The following is a 15,919-nucleotide window of genomic DNA, read 5'->3' as shown; positions in this document are numbered from 1 at the left end:
CAGCCAGGCAGGGTGTGACAAAAGATAAGTGGAACCTACCCGTTGTACATAAAGGTTACATGCTCGCCCGCCACATTTCACCTCCCCGCATTCCACTGAGGAGGACCAAGCCTTCCTATTCGACCATCTGCTTCCAGTGGTCAGTACCGTGATTTAGGAAAGACGAGGTTGAGAGTTTGGAAAAGTCCAAAGCACAAACGTGTCATGTTCATTATGGAAACACAATTCAAAACAAGGGTTCAGACCAATCTTAGACCTCTGATAAGGGATAAAGAAGTAAGTCAGATGTTGATGCTAGAACCTGAGACCCTTTCAGGTGAGTAGTGCGCTTTACCAACCCCCTGAATGATTGATTGACGCAACTACAGCACGGAGACTGGATGTCTGGGACATACTAGCAGGACGTTTACTTTCACAAACCGTTTGTGAAAAAATGCACATTTCTTAGATTCCAAGTCAATCGGCTGCACCATCACTGAGTTAACTCAAGATGCCTTGCGGTGCCCACTGTCCAAACAGGAATTGCTAAGGGTGGCAGATACTCTGGAAACCGCCAAATCCCCCCGAGAGGATGGGCTGCCGGCAGAATTTTATAAGCTCTTCTCTGGGACCCTGGTTGATCGACTATTGCTGGTATACACTGAAGCACTAGAGAGAGGGCCGCTCCCTGATTGTAAGAGAGAGGCTCTTATCGTATTAATACCAAAACTGGGGAAGGACCCCCTGGAGGCGGGCTCCTATCGGCCGCTCTCCAAGTTGAAAGTCGATCAGAAAATCCTTAGTCATGTATTGGCAGCTAGACTGCTCCCCCATCCCTGCCAGAACCACACAGACCAGCCAGGATTTATTCCACACTGGAATACGCTGCGTAACCTGCGCCGCCTGACACATGGTCTGCATGCGCCCGTGCTGGATGACGACAAAGGCGCTCTCGCCTTCTTAGGCGTAGAGTAAACCTTTGACTCAGGGTGATGGGACGATCACTGGCAGGTCTTGGATAGGGCGGGGCCGGTCAGAATGATATCCGCTGGGTTACGCTGCCCTATACCAGTTTGAAGGCGAGAGTGCGGACTGGACGATACCTTTCTGTTGAAATCCTATGGAGCCTCTAGTGTGTCGTCCCCGGCAGACCGTACATAGGTCGGGCGTGCGGGTTGGCCGCACTGACCATGTAGTATCTTTGTACGTGGATGACGCCATGATCTACTTACGCCAGCCCGATATATCAGCCCAATCCTGCTTAATGTGATGCGCGAATTCAGGGTCTGTTTAAACTGCGACTTCACGAATACCTCAAAGACCAGTGGTCTCAGAAGCGAAGGCATTAGGAAGATGTGTTGTGATTTTAACAGGCATAGAGCTTCTGAAGCAGCAGTTCATGGCAGAGGCGTCCACGCTGATTGCTTGAGGAATGGGATCCACCAAGGAATAGTGTTATCATATAACTATGCCGGAGCGGAGTCATCCAGCTTGTTTCCAGGTCTTTTCACTCACCAGTCACAACAAAGTTCATGTTGATTCGCACGGACATTACCACCGTGCAACATATGAGCAAATAGGAAGAGATGAAATGCAAGACTCTATCAAGGGGGGACTCCGTGAGGGTTTCTCCCGGCGAGGACTTGCAGTTCAACTTTAAGATCAACAAACTTCAAAGCTGGTGAACCGAGCATGGATATAAAGGAAAAACCTATTTGGGTTCTCCATAAGTTCCTTCCACTGTGGAGAAGCCCACAATGGGATGTCTCCACCACCCCAAGATACACATCATTCAGAGCCTCATGTCATGGTTCCCAGAACCCGACTCCGGAGGGACACCCATCTGATTGGTTCCTTATTTTTTCCCATCCATTTCTCTCTTGCCAAAGGTTCTGTTCAACCAGCACCGAACGGGCATGTTTATCATCGCTGCAGGTTGGCCACGCAAGTGGTACACACCACATCTCCTCTCCAGCTTATCGCGAAATGTCCTACATCGCAGCCCTCTATTTCTCAAATGGACCATTTGCCCCCTGAATACCTACAGTGTGACCATCACAATAGAGACTGAATGTCTAATGACCAGAGCCTCACTTGCCTTCTTGTGGGAGAGAATCTTTCTCTATCTGGTGTCTGGATGAACAAATCTACCTAAGGGCAGTGGGTGAGGAGACGCAGTACTACACGTGGTCTTTATTGACTAACTTGAACCGACAAGTGTACCCCTAAAGCTGAGTATTGTAGGAGTGGTTGTTGTACACAGGCAATGCTTACTGTGTACAGAAAGTGTCATTCCTAAGCATTTTTAGAAGGACTTGTTAGAAAGCCTTACCTACAGTTAGAATGCTTTGCTTCCATCCTATTTGAATGTTGTTCTTTGCACCCTAGACTCTTTGAATAGTTCCGACCATCACTGGTTTTCATAGAAGTGGTTTTCCTGGTGGCATGACTTTGGCCATGCTTTCTTGACCCTTAAACTATACTTCAGCATGATAAGGGTTCATTGAGAGCCCATCCCTCAGTCCTTCAAAAGGCTTTCAGATTTCCATTTGTAGTGTATTATCTGATTACCCACTTTCTATCGCAATCCGCTCAGGGTATCAGTCTCCTAACTCACTTCTAGGTGCACCTGGGACTCAGTCCTTCAGAGGAAAGCAACCACTGCTGTTCTCCTGCGATCATTCTCAATTTTTGAGGTTTGTAGAGGCCACCTGGAGATATGGTCATGTCTTTTCCAACCATCGTTGCCTCGCCTCGTTCTTTTGGACTAACAGCCTGGTACATCAGCCATTTCTGTGCAGTTTCTTTGCTTAACTATATTCTCGCTGGGCAGGTTTTCCCCTTTGCTTCTAGTGTCCCACCCACCTCAGGGATGAAACTGCTGTTCTAGTTTAAGAAGGTGAGGTGGCAAAGAGGAAAAAGGTACTTACTTCTAATCCCAGTTCTCCAGCTTGGATCTCTTCTTTGAATTCACAGTTAACCCTCTTGTCTGTCTTCCTGGTACTCCACAACTATAGCTAGACATTAGATATGTGGGTTCTTGTGCTTTAGTAACGGGGCTTCGTTCCCCGGAGGAGCTGGACGAGGGGGACGGGGCTCATGTAGACATGGACCAGAGTGTAGAGCCTGGGGTGGGGCTCTCTGGGGCTACTGGGGAGACTGTTCTGGATGAGGATACTTAAGTACACACAGGGAGGAGTCATCTTCTGCACAACATATTGAGAATTGTCGAATAGCCAAGATGGGAGTCTAGATCACATATGGGTGGCAACACGGAACCTCCTGTCCTTTGAGAACAGTGACAATGTCTTTTCCATTTGATTTGAGTTAGACTTTTCGAAGCATGGGATTCTAAATGCTTAGCTGAAGGGGGGTCGACGCGGGCACACTGATGGGGGGGAGGGGGGGGTGGGGGTAGAGAGGGAGGTGGTGGGGGAGTTAGGGGGAGAAAATGTTGGAGAACCAGTTTCTCCTGATCTGTACGATGACGGTTGGGTCTCTTACAAGATGCTATTGTATGTAATATTGGTTTACTGGTACACTGGTTGGAAAAACTCAATAAAATTCTTTAAAAAAAAAATTATAATTAGATATGTGGGTTCTTGCTCTTTCCTTAATTTGAAATCAAGTGCAGCGGCATACTCAGCTGTGGATTCTAGCACACTGGAGCCGCCTGTAGCCTTAAAGACTTCTTTTACAGGATTGGTGCCTTTCTCTATCATTTTCAGCATTGTATTTCCTATGTCAAGTGGAAATAACATTGTATTTTAGCAGCCTGCAGGTTTTTAATGTTCAAAATGTATTCAAATTAGATTTTTTTTTTAAACAGAAAATGCAGCCTATAGAAAAGCATTTGTTTTTTCTAAAATGAATTTTAAAATGAGAGATTTTTCAAATGAAATGTGCTCTGGGTTCTGGTGTCAGAGATGCTACTTTTTACACCTTGAAAGAAAATACCCACGATGGAGAACTACAACTGTCTTTCCCCTCTATTCAGTGTCTCATTCTGATCCCGAGAGGCTCTGTCTCCCTCATATTCAGTATGGTCCTCTATGCCCTTTATTCAGTCTGATATTCAGTGTTCCTTCTTGGATTTGAGGCTCTTATCTCCCATTGTTCCCAATTGTAGCTGTCTCTCTCACACTCAGTGTCGCTCTATCCTCTGCTTTCCATTGTTCCTTCTCATACTCTGTGTCTCTCTGTCTTCTGGTTTCCAGTGTTCCTTCCTGGAGTACAAGGACCTGAGGCTGGTTTATCGTCAGTATGCTGCTCTCTTCATAGTTGTTGCCATTGATGAGACAGAGGTGAGATGTCCCTTGTCATTTTGTCCCCTTTCTTTGTCTTTTTTCTTCCATCTTCAACTCATTAACATCCTAATTTTGGTCCTTTTTGTGATCATTTGCTTATGATATAATCACAATGTACCATTCCTCCTTTAGCAATCCTCACTACTCCTTTAAGCTAGCAATCTAAAAGCACATCAGCCACCATGTCATCCCCTCAACCTACCACTGCATCCCCTCAACCCACCACTGCATCTTCTCAACCCACCGCCACATCTTCTCAACCCACCGCCACATCTTCTCAACCCACTGCCACATCTTCTCAACCCACCGCCACATCTTCTCAACCCACCGCCACATCTTCTCAACCCACCGCCACATCTTCTCAACCCACCGCCACATCCCCTCAACCCACCGCCACGTCCCCTAAAGCCACCACCACGTCTCCTCAACCCACCATCACATCCCCTCAACCTACCACTGCATCCCCTCAACCCACCACCACGTCTCCTCATCCCACCACCACGTCTCCTCAACCCACCACATCCCCTCAACCCACTACCGCAGCCCCTCAACCCACTACCACATCCCCTCAACCCACTACCACATCCCCTCAACCCACCACCACGTCTCCTTAACCCACCACCACGTCTCCTCAACCCACCACCACATCCCCTCAACCCACCCCATCCCCTCAACCCACCCCATCCCCTTAACCCACTACCACATCTCCTCAACCCACCACCACGTCTCCTCAACCCACCATCACGTCTCCTCAACCCACCGCCACATCTTCTCAACCCACCGCCACATCTTCTCAACCCACCGCCACATCTTCTCAACCCACCGCCACATCTTCTCAACCCACCGCCACATCCCCTCAACCCACCACCGCGTCTCCTCAACCCACCGCCACATCCCCTCAACCCACCACCACATCCCCTCAACCCACCACCACATCCCCTCAACCCACCACCACATCCCCTCAACCCACCACCGCGTCTCCTCAACCCACCGCCGCATCTCCTCAACCCACCGCCGCATCCCCTCAACCCACCGCCGCATCTTCTCAACCCACCACCACATCTTCTCAACCCACCACTACATCTTCTCAACCCACCACCACATCTTCTCAACCCACCTCCACGTCTCCTCAACCCATCACCGCACCCCCTCAACCCACTACCACGTCTCCTCAACCCACCCCCACGTCTCCTCAACCCACCCCCACGTCTCCTCAACACACCACCACGTCTCCTCAACCCACCACCACGTCTCCTCAACCCACCAAGGCATCCCCTCAACCTACAAGCGCGTCCCCTTAACCCACCACTTCATCTCCTCAACCCACTACTGCATCCCCTCATCCCACCACCACATCCCCTCATCCCATTACCACATTCCGTCAACCCACCCCCACGTCCCCTCAACCTACCACCACGTCCCCTCAACCTACCACCACATTCCTTCAGCACACCACCACATTCCCTCAACACACTACCACATTCCCTCAACACACTACCACATTCCCTCAACACACCACCACATTCCCTCAACACACCACCACATTCCCTCAACTCACACCCTGGACTTTCTTCATATGACTGGCCCATGAAGCCCCTTCAGTCCACTCACCGCTTCACTCACCACAACTCCCCATCTCTCCCTTTGTATTGCCTCGACCCTCCTTTCCTGTGGTCCATGGACAGTAAACCGCTCCACGCCCTCGTCTAGATGAGATTAGGGACAGTAGTTTGTTCGCCAATACACCGTTGTTGTGGACCATGGACATAATCGGCTCCACACGCACCCACCTCTGTTGTAGAGAATGGCAGTAGCCGTCTCCCCAGTACACCTCTGTTGTGAACTATGGGCCATATTTGAGTCTTCACTCCCTCTCCACCGTTGCTGAGCATGGACAGTTGCCGGCTCCCCAGTACACCTCTGTTGTGAACTATGGACAGTAGTTGACTCCTCACTCCCTCTCCTCTGTTGCAGAGCATGGATAGTAGCCGTCTCCCCTTTCACCATCCTCAATAGTGATCTATGGCTATTTACTGGCTTCTCACTTGCCTTTTATCCTCCAATTACAGAATGAAATGGCTGTGTACGAACTCATCCACAACTTTGTCGAGGTTCTGGACAAATACTTCAGCCGTGTGGTGAGTACCCGGAGGATCTTTAGACTAGGTGGGAGTGAGTGCGAAAGAGATTACCGGGAGGAGGCTAGCGACAGGAGGGTCTTTACACTTGGTTGGGAGTGAGTGCTAAAGAGATTACCAGGAAAAGGTCAATGACAGGAGGATCTTTACTCTAAGTGGGAGTGAGTGCTATAGAGACTACTGAAAGGAGGTGAGCGACAGGAGGACCCTACACTAGGTGGGAGTGAGCGCTAAAGCGATTACCAGGAGGAGGTGAGCAACAGGTGGGAATGATCGATAAAGAGATTCCCAGGAGGAGGTGAGCGACTGGAGGATTTTTACACTAGGTGGGAGTGAGTGCTAAAGAGATTACCGGGAGGAGGTGAGCGACAGGAGAATCTTTCCGGCACGAGGAAGTGCAGGATAAGAGCATCTTTTTAATCTGGATGGAAGCAGGTGGAGTGAGTGTCCGTGTAGTTGAAGGTAGTGAATGCTAGGAAGGTCTTTATACCTGGATGAGGGAGTACTACGAGGATGCGAGTGCCAAGAAGATGTTTACACTAGGAATGAGTGAGTATTATGCATGTATTACTTGCATATTACACACCTAGCAAAAGCCAGCAAAACACCGAATTCCTCGCAGCAACTGACGACATCCGCTTCCTCCTTGACCGGTATGAAACCACAGCCCCATCCTACTAGACCTCTCGGCCGCCTTCGACACTGGCTCCCACGCACCCTAATCATGATACTCCACGACAAAGGAATCTGCGACAAGGTACTTTACTGGATCCACTCCTACCTGACAGGCCAAACACAGTGAGTGAGACTTCCCCTGTTCTCTCTGAGCCCACAGAGATCAGGTGTGGGGTACCCCAGGGCTCCTCCCTGAGCCCCACCATCTCCAATGTCTACATGGCCCTCCTCGAAGCCATTGTCAGAAACCACAGACTCACCATCGTCTGCTCTCTAGCTGGATAAAAGACAGCTGCCTCAAGCTCATTTCGGATAAGACCGAATTACTCATCCTGGGATCCACCCCCTCAGCCTGCAAGGCTGAGGGGGTGGGTCCTCGTGGCTCACCGCACTAGGAACTCCTCCCACCCCTAGGAACAACGCTTGCAACATCGGCATCATACTGGACTCCTCACTCTCAATGAACAGCCAAATCAACACAGTATCCTCATGCTGTTTCCACACGCTCTGTCTGCTTCAAAATACTTTCAGATGAGTCCCCACAGAATCTAGAAAGACGGTTACCCACGCACTCGTCACCAGTAGACTTGAATACAGCATCACATTCTACACCGGCATCACCCAGAAACAACTCAGGAAACTACAGAATGTCCAAAATGCTGCAGCCAGACTGGTCCCCGACATCCCCCGCCACATGACACAACACCTCTGACAACTCCACTGGCTCCCAGTCAACAAGAGAATCAACTTTAAGCTCCTCACACACGCACACAAGGCTCTCCATAACATAAGACCAAAATATCTGAGCCACCGCCTTGTGAGCGGACTTGGACGCTTGTGAAAACAGAGATTGCAAAAACATAAACTTCCAAAACAAGGGATGGCTCACTTTTCTGCTGGGGCAGATTCTCTTTAATAATTTCAACAGCAGTCGGATGAAGCAGTGATGGAACAGGCACGTTAGACCCAGTTCTAGCTGAGTCAGAACCTTAGAAGCCTGCAAGACAGGAAGACACAGCTATGGATGGAGGCAGGTGGCCTGGTGGGAGTGTCTACAGCAGGAGACTCACTCTCACATTTTCTGTCACAGGATTCTTTATCCAGGGGAAGGGATGCATATGTGTGGGCATGCTTGTCAGCATAGTTGTCTGCCTTCATGTATGTTAATGTCTAACAATCCCTCATTGGCACTCTTGCTGTTGCAGTGTGGCATTGAGTTTGGGGCCTCCTAAGTTGGCAGTGAGCTGGCACTGCCCCCTTGGGTAGGATAGCTGGCCTGGTAGCAGAGATGAGCACCTGCGCCAGTAGAGATCCTGATGAGAGAGAGAATGAGAGAGAAATACAGAGAGATATATAGTAGAGGTAGCATGTGTACATTACTGCCTTCCATGGGTGGCACAGCCATGGTCTGCCAGACTGGTTTGCATCCTTCTAGAATGCCAACACATGGAGGTTGAAGGGCAAAACTGCAGAGGGAACATTTTGGGAGGACCCCAGCTTGGCACATGTGGTCCTAAGGGCGGGGATAGTAAACTATGTGTTAGCGCTGGTCACCCGGAAGGCTGCTCTAATCTGCTCTTTCTCCTCTCTTCACAGAGCGAACTCGATGTATCCTTTTCAACAGCGCAGCAGCATTGCCTGCAATGGCGGTAAATTCCCAAAAACCAGCAAAGCCGCAGGGTTAATGAATGCCTAATTTGAGCAGGTGTTGGCCAGGGTCTTCCCTCGAACTCAGACTAGAGCTCCGGGACTTAGTGGAGATGTATGTATTTATGATTGCGCAGTCGCCAGATGTTGTACATTGTCCATGAAAGAATGGCCCAATTCTGTATCCATAATCTTCATTACTCCAAGTCCGAGAGTTCTTCGTCACAGTCCTTACAGACTGAGATGTCTCGTCCCATGGATGTTATTTACCTACCCAAGCAAAAGAGGTTTCATTTAAAATGAAAAGTCAGATTAGACCCGCTGAAGTGGTCCTTGGGACGCCAGATAGGCCCTGGAAGTCTGTGAAGTGTGTGAGCCAGGCGAGGGAGCTTTGGGGTGCATGGTTTGACCAGGCAATAGAGCTCTGAACCCGTATGTGTGAGTGGGACTGCCTTGGGATAATGCATGGTTTGGACAATCTCTGCATGTCTGTGGAATGACTGAGCTCAGTAGGTGGGCTTTGGGATCACGCAAGGTCTGGGCAGGCCCTGAAGAACTGCCATATAGGAGCCTGGTGAAGAGAGACTTGTGGACACTAGATAGACAGGCCCTGGAGGTCTCTGATGTGTGCGAGCCTCGTGAGATCTTTGGTGACTCTGGACACCCCCATGAGGCGTGCGATGAGTAGGAGGCCGCGAGCAAGCCTTGAGACTGCACGCTCTGGACAGGCCTTAGAGGTCTGTAACATATCAGTGTGTGGTCTGTGGTGGGTCTGGGCACCAGATATGTGAGAAGGGAGGTGGGAAGCTGATGGATCCTTGGCATGGTGCATGATATGAGAAAAGACCCTGGTAGTTGCTGCCATGGGGTTGAGCGACAGAAGGGAATCCAACAAGAGTCTTTGGATGATGTACGGTTTGGGCAAACCTTGGCATTAGATGATAGATTAGAGAGAACCATGGCACTTGAGGCTAGGACAGAGTGTGAGAGTTGGAAGTCTGGTGCAGACAGCCATCAGCACAGTGCATGGTCGGCCCAGGGCCTAGAGGTGTGAGATGTGTGGGAGTTTAGGGAGAGAGGTTTTTTGGGATTGGCCCTGTCGCTCTTCGCCATGGGTTGGAGAAACCTTGGGACCATGCCATCGGGGACAGCCTGGAACTAGGTATGGTCTGAAACGACTCCTGTAGCTCTGTGACATGGAGACGGGTGAAGGTGCCATGGGTATATGCAGTGTCTGGGATGTGCCCTGTATCTCGGTGACATGAAGAATGTTGAGGGTGTCTTGGGGCAGCACAGGGCCTGAGATGTTACAGTAAATCCATCAATGATGAACACAAGTCCTTAACGCTCATTCCTGCAGATCATGTTTAACTTGGATAAAGTACACATCATTTTGGATGAGATGGTTTTAAATGGCTGCACGGTGGAAACCAACAAGAGTCGTATCCTTGCCCCTTTACTTGTACTTGATAAAGTGTCTGAATCCTGAGATCTCATCCTGCATGACTACGAAGGAGAGCGAAGACCTGGGCCGACTTCTGTTCGATCGAGCAGGTTTAGCATAGACGCGGCCTACTGCCACCTGGCATTGAGTTTGGTGGCGACCCAACCTACTGCCATGCGGCTTCAGGATCAGCAAAGACCCGGCCTGCTACCTCCTGGCATTGAGTTCATGGATGACCAGATCTACTGCCAAGTGCCATCCAGTTGGGTGAGACCAGTCCTGCTGCAAAGCTGCATAGTTTCCGGTTAGGACCTGGCTTATTGCCACCGGGCACCGGATTTGGTGATGATTCTATTACCAAGGCGTGTACCGTTTGGTGAAGTTCCAGCCCTCCTTCTCCAGTCCCCTGCACATCACCAAGACGCCTCCTGCAGCATCTGTCCTTCTGAGCTGCTGTTCTCTTCTTGATCAACACAGGATATTTCAGATCAAATAAAAGTATAACGTTACAGGTGTCCGGTCCAGCGACTGTCCTCGATAGCACCTGGAGGTGGATATGCAAAAGAAAGACCACAACTTTTAAACTCACCTAGGCATTACTCCTAACTTGCAACATTAATATTAGCACTTGTACACAACATGGACACCTGTCCCTCAACATGCACTGACCGGAAGATTGACCAGAAGTTGACATCAGCCTGAGAATGAAATGGGCTGAAACCGACCTTTAACCTGCCATTCGCTGTGACGTCATGGGCTGCTACCATCGCCACAATCTTAAGGGGGAGTTCGGTTGTGCAGACACGCAGGTGTGTCAGGACTCTCGTAAATGTATATTGTATTAAAAGAAAAAGTAATGATATGGTTTGTTTGATTTGTACTGTTTTTAGTCTTTATGCTACACTTCCCTGCTTCTCCTTCAAACCCTGGTCATTTCAATCAAACCACACATTGTGGACCACCCTCCAGCCTTTTAACAGTGAACCTAGCTATACCAGTCGATGTTGTGCAGTCCAGCGGGGTCGCGACACGGGGGATGGCAGGACTGGGGGGGGGGGGTAATGAGTGACTAAAGTCTGTCACTGCCAAGTTTTGTGACTTTCGAGGCTTTGTCAGTGACTCTTAAAGTCTTCTAGCGTACGCCTATTCCGTGACTTATGTACCCCTGTGTGTGTATGTTTCCTCTTTTTAAGTATTGATGCCATCTTGTAGATCAAATTATTGCTTCTGGCAGCTAATTACCGGTTGACCTTTAAGGTGAGAGCGACATTTACATTAAATAATGTCTCATATCTGGACAAGCACTAGCCAGAACTGGACCACTGATGCAAAAGACACCTACAGAAGCTGCGCCTGATCAGTCTTGTGATAAATTACTGTTCATCAGTTTTTGCCCTAGCTAGTGGTTGTTGAAAGTTCCAAAGTCTCCTTTAACAACCAACCCATGTCCCAACCCCTGCTCTGCACATTCACTCAGCTTCATGAAACTTGGCAGAAAATCAGAGTGAGCCTGGTGAAGGTTGGGCTGCATATCTCTCTCTCTCTCTCTCTCTCTCTCTCTCTCTCTCCCTCTCCCTCTCCCTCTCCCTCTCCCTCTCCCTCTCCCTCTCCCTCTCCCTCTCCCTCTCCCTCTCTCGCTCTCTCCCTCTCCCTCTCCCTCTCCCTCTCCCTCTCCCTCTCCCTCTCCCTCTCCCTCTCCCTCTCCCTCTCCCTCTCCGTCTCTCCCTCTCCGTCTCTCCCTCTCCGTCTCTCCCTCTCCGTCTCTCCCTCTCCGTCTCTCCCTCTCCTGTCTCTCTCTCTCCTGTCTCTCTCTCTCTCTCCCTCTCCTGTCTCTCTCTCTCTCTCCCTCTCCTGTCTCTCTCTCTCTCTCCCTCTCCTGTCTCTGTCTCTCTCTCTCTCTATATCTATTTATATATATATATACACACATACATACATAGAGTATATGAAGTTGTGCTGATTGAAGAACACTATATATTTTGATTATTGAGTGTGAGGCGGAAGGAGGTGCCGCGACTCCCGAGAGGTGAAGCCTTGCGTTGGTTTGTGAGTCCGGGTTCCATTCTGAGGAAATGGGGCAGGAGGTAAAAAAAAAATCTTTCCCACCTGTATTTCAAGTAGAATTAGAGGGTTTCCCAAATCAAACATTAAGATGGGTTGTTCATAGATGACGTCACATAAAATGTCAGAAACGTCTGCAGACATTACGCCGGGGAGGTTGTGGAAAGACTCACTGGAGTTTTAACAGTTAAGGCCCAATTTATATGTTAGTGGAGAGGGAACTCCGTCACAACAGCAACCGAGTTCCCTACCCGCCACCATAATGGTCCGCCTGCTCGATTTAAATTCGGGCAGACCATAGTTTTATGCCGGAGACTACTCCGTCTCCACCAAGGTCAAACTACTCTGACAGAGTAAGGGCCGTCAGAGGTTTGGCTGTATGTCTGGCCACCCCATTTAGATGTGTCGACATGCAGCCATTTTCAAATTACTAGCACCACAAGAAAAACCTGGCCGAAAGGTGCACTCAAAACTGCTCAATGCCCCCTCATCATGGGAGTTCTATTTTCAAAAAGAAAATCCCGCTTTGGTATTTTGTTCGTGACATAAAAAAAATTGTAAGTTTGACATGCAACTCCTGGGTTATGTGACGTCCTCTATGTTGACAGTCGTACAGCAAACTTACAATGCATTGGCAAGAACCGCCATGACCGTCGTTCCTCTTAATGCTGGAAATGTCCTCTAATAATAAATAATCCACATTTGTAAAGCGCACAATCACCCGTAAGTGTCTCTAGGCACTGGGGGGCCGACGGGAAGATTAAGCAAGCAATTGCCCAGAGTCACATGGTGCTGGGCTAATCTGCCGCCGGTGCCGGGGATCGAACCGTGATCCCCAGATTCCGGAGTCAGTCGCCCTGGCCGCGGCGCCACACCTCTTCCACATAATGAACACAAAGGCTCTTCTAAGAGCTGCCCTATTGTTAAACATTTTTATTCATTTTCTTTATAATGAACTTTTTTTAACAATTGCGATAACGTCGCGAAAACGCAAAAAAAAGCAGACTTTCAATAGCTACAACCACATTCAAAATTCACAGTCCTTTCAAAATCTGGCGGCCAGGCACCTCTGTCAGGGCAAAGGAGTAATTGACTCTGTTGCCTTGGAGGAGGAGCGGCCTTCCACCAAAATATTAAATAAGGCATTTAGCATCTTACTTCAAAGGTGACATCTTCACAGCTACACAGAAACCTGAGATTCCTGTCCACATTAACCCCTTCCACGCAGGGCTAATTCCCCTGCGGTGCGGGGGGGGGGATGCGTGCGGAGCGCGTGACAAGCCCAGCTTGTCGTGCTGCACAGTGGAGCTATGCTCATGACGAGCTGGACTCGTCACGACGCCTCCCACTCCTTTAGAACGCCCGCACAGGTGGGGAATTAGCCCCGCGTGGGCGGGTAGCGGTAGTTATGACGAGCCCAGCTCGTCATGAGCACAGCTCCACTGTGCCTCATGACGAGTTGAGCTTGTCATAAGCTTGGAAGGGGTTAAAGCAGACCTGACGCATCCCCTATCACCTTATAGACCAGCTATCCCTCGGTTGTCATATGAGGATATCAACTGTCTTCTTGACGATACTAAATCCTGTTCACCCCTCGACCCCTGCCCCCTAAAAACGCTCAAGTTATGCAGGGAGGTGATTCTCCCCCATATGCTGGAGGTTATGAACAAAGCCATTTCAGAAGGGATCTTTCCAGAGTCCTGGAAGACAGCAGTGGTGAAACCTCTTTTAAAAAAAACCCTCTCTGAATCCGGAAATCTTAAAAACAATTCGACCCATCTCCCTGCTCCCAGCACTGGCTAAAATGCTTGAGGCCCACCTAAATCGCCACTTAGCCTCTTATCTGGAAAGTGCGAACTTGCTGGATTGTTCCCAACATGGGTTTCGTGCTGCACACAGCACCGAGTCTGCCCTCACTGTCGTGATCAATAATATCAGATCAGAGGTTAACAGAGGACAGACTACGCTTTTGGTGCTGCTTGACCTAACGGCAGCTTTCGACACCCTCTCTCCTCAATTCTGGTTGACCGGCTAAAGGGGATAGTTGTGGAGGGCACTGCCCTGAATCTACTTTCCTCCTTTTTACATCAGAGAAGGCAGAGAGTTAAACTGGGCAAATTTTTGTCATCTTCCCAGGCGGTGCAATGTGGGGTCCCACAGGGCTCCGCGCTGAGCCTTCTTTTGTTTAACATATATGTGACCCCACTTGCCGAAATTATACGTTCCTTTGGGTATCAGATCTTGTCGTATGCTGACGATACACAGATCATCGTTTCTACCACCGAGTCGATAAAAGATTCTGCCCTTAAATTTAGAGCCTGTATGGAAGCAGTTGGGCATTGGATGATCCGCAACTACTTGAAGTTGAATGGAGAAAAAACGGAGGTCTTGGTCTTTGGAGGGGGTTCCGATCTCTGGTCTGGGGACTGGTGGCCCACATCCTTGGGGGACTGTCCCCAGCCAACCTGCCTGGCCAGGAATCTGGGAGTTCTTACAGATCCTGACCTCTCTTTTGATCTCCAAGTCAACAAAACTGTGTCCACATGCTGTGCCATCATTCGGACGCTAAAAAAGATTGCCCCCTACCTATCACCTGATGCTCGTAGACAAGCAACGGTCGCCCTGGTGGGGTCCAGACTTGACTACTGTAATGCGTTATATGCAGGCATTAACAAGAAGTCACTTCAGCGCCTCCAGGTGGTCCAAAATGCCGCAGCCAGGATGGTCCTAAACCTGCCTAGACGTTCCTCGGCAACAAAGGCCAGAAAAGATCTTCATTGGTTGCCGATTCAGGCTAGGATTTCATTCAAACTTCTATGTCTGGCTCATAGGGCAGTCCATGGCCTAGGCTCTGAAGGGATTAGGTCCCTTATTAGCCTCTACACCCCTAACAGAACTCTCCGTTCAGCCCCCAGAAATCTACTCACTGTCCCCAGATTCAAGAGAACGAAATGGGGAGGAAGAGCTTTTTCCACCTTGGCTCCTAAGTTATGGAACTCGCTCCCCCAGGAACTCTCCAGCCAACCTTCTTTGGCGATTTTCTGTAAACTTCTGAAGACTTGGCTCTTCTCCCAGGCCTACTAAAGTCGTTGTAAACCCTGTGGCATCAGCCTTTTTGTTTCCCATGTCTGTATATTGTTTGGTTTGTTTGCGCCTTGATGCCCTTGTGGTTAAGTCTGCGCATTACAAGACATCTTTAATTCATTCATCCTAGTGGTAGCATGGACAAAAGCAGTCTTAGGCTTAACCCAAGAGGGCATGTGAAGCCAGCTGTTTTACCATATGCAATCCCTTTAATACCAAATGAAAGGATACCACACAGGTTATATATTCAAAATATATATGTATTTATTTCTAAATCAATCCTCTGAACTCTTTATGAGGGCATAGGCACAAGCGCATAACAAGTAACTCAATATAACATACAATAGGTTGCACAAATATGGATAGGCCAAATATGGATAGGCCCTGGTGGCCCGCTAAACCATATAATAAAATAGTGGTATAAGAACCACGTCACGAACAGTTGAAAGGCCTAGGGCCTTGGGAATCGCTGGGGCTACACTGGACTAACAGTTGTTAGGGAGCAGGAGGCCCACGGGATGCGTGTGCAGTGTCTAATTGCGCACGAGTGCACACATAGAAGTCAATGGGTGCGTAAAGTTATA

At 49.2% G+C, this 15,919-nt stretch overlaps 1 protein-coding gene across 3 annotated transcripts in view; it reads left to right on the top strand.

The window, feature by feature from the left end:
- The window catches only part of AP4S1 (adaptor related protein complex 4 subunit sigma 1), a 111,835-nt gene extending 101,465 nt beyond the window's left edge, over nt 1-10,370 (top strand). For all 3 annotated transcript variants that reach the window (XM_078659410.1, XM_078659409.1, XM_078659411.1), the window contains 4 exons: nt 4,197-4,283; nt 6,356-6,424; nt 8,696-8,707; nt 10,107-10,370. In XM_078659410.1, the coding sequence (XP_078515536.1) occupies nt 4,197-4,283; nt 6,356-6,424; nt 8,696-8,707; nt 10,107-10,235 (297 nt within the window). In that variant the 3' untranslated portion in view covers nt 10,236-10,370. The remainder of the gene's footprint in view (nt 1-4,196; nt 4,284-6,355; nt 6,425-8,695; nt 8,708-10,106) is intronic.
- The last annotated feature ends 5,549 nt before the right edge of the window (nt 10,371-15,919 follow it).

The sequence above is a fragment of the Lissotriton helveticus genome, chromosome 9, assembly GCF_964261635.1.
Source record: "Lissotriton helveticus chromosome 9, aLisHel1.1, whole genome shotgun sequence".
NCBI lineage: Eukaryota > Metazoa > Chordata > Amphibia > Caudata > Salamandridae > Lissotriton > Lissotriton helveticus.
The sequence above is the reverse complement of the archived record's forward strand: the minus strand, read 5'-3'. Positions and strand labels throughout refer to the sequence as shown.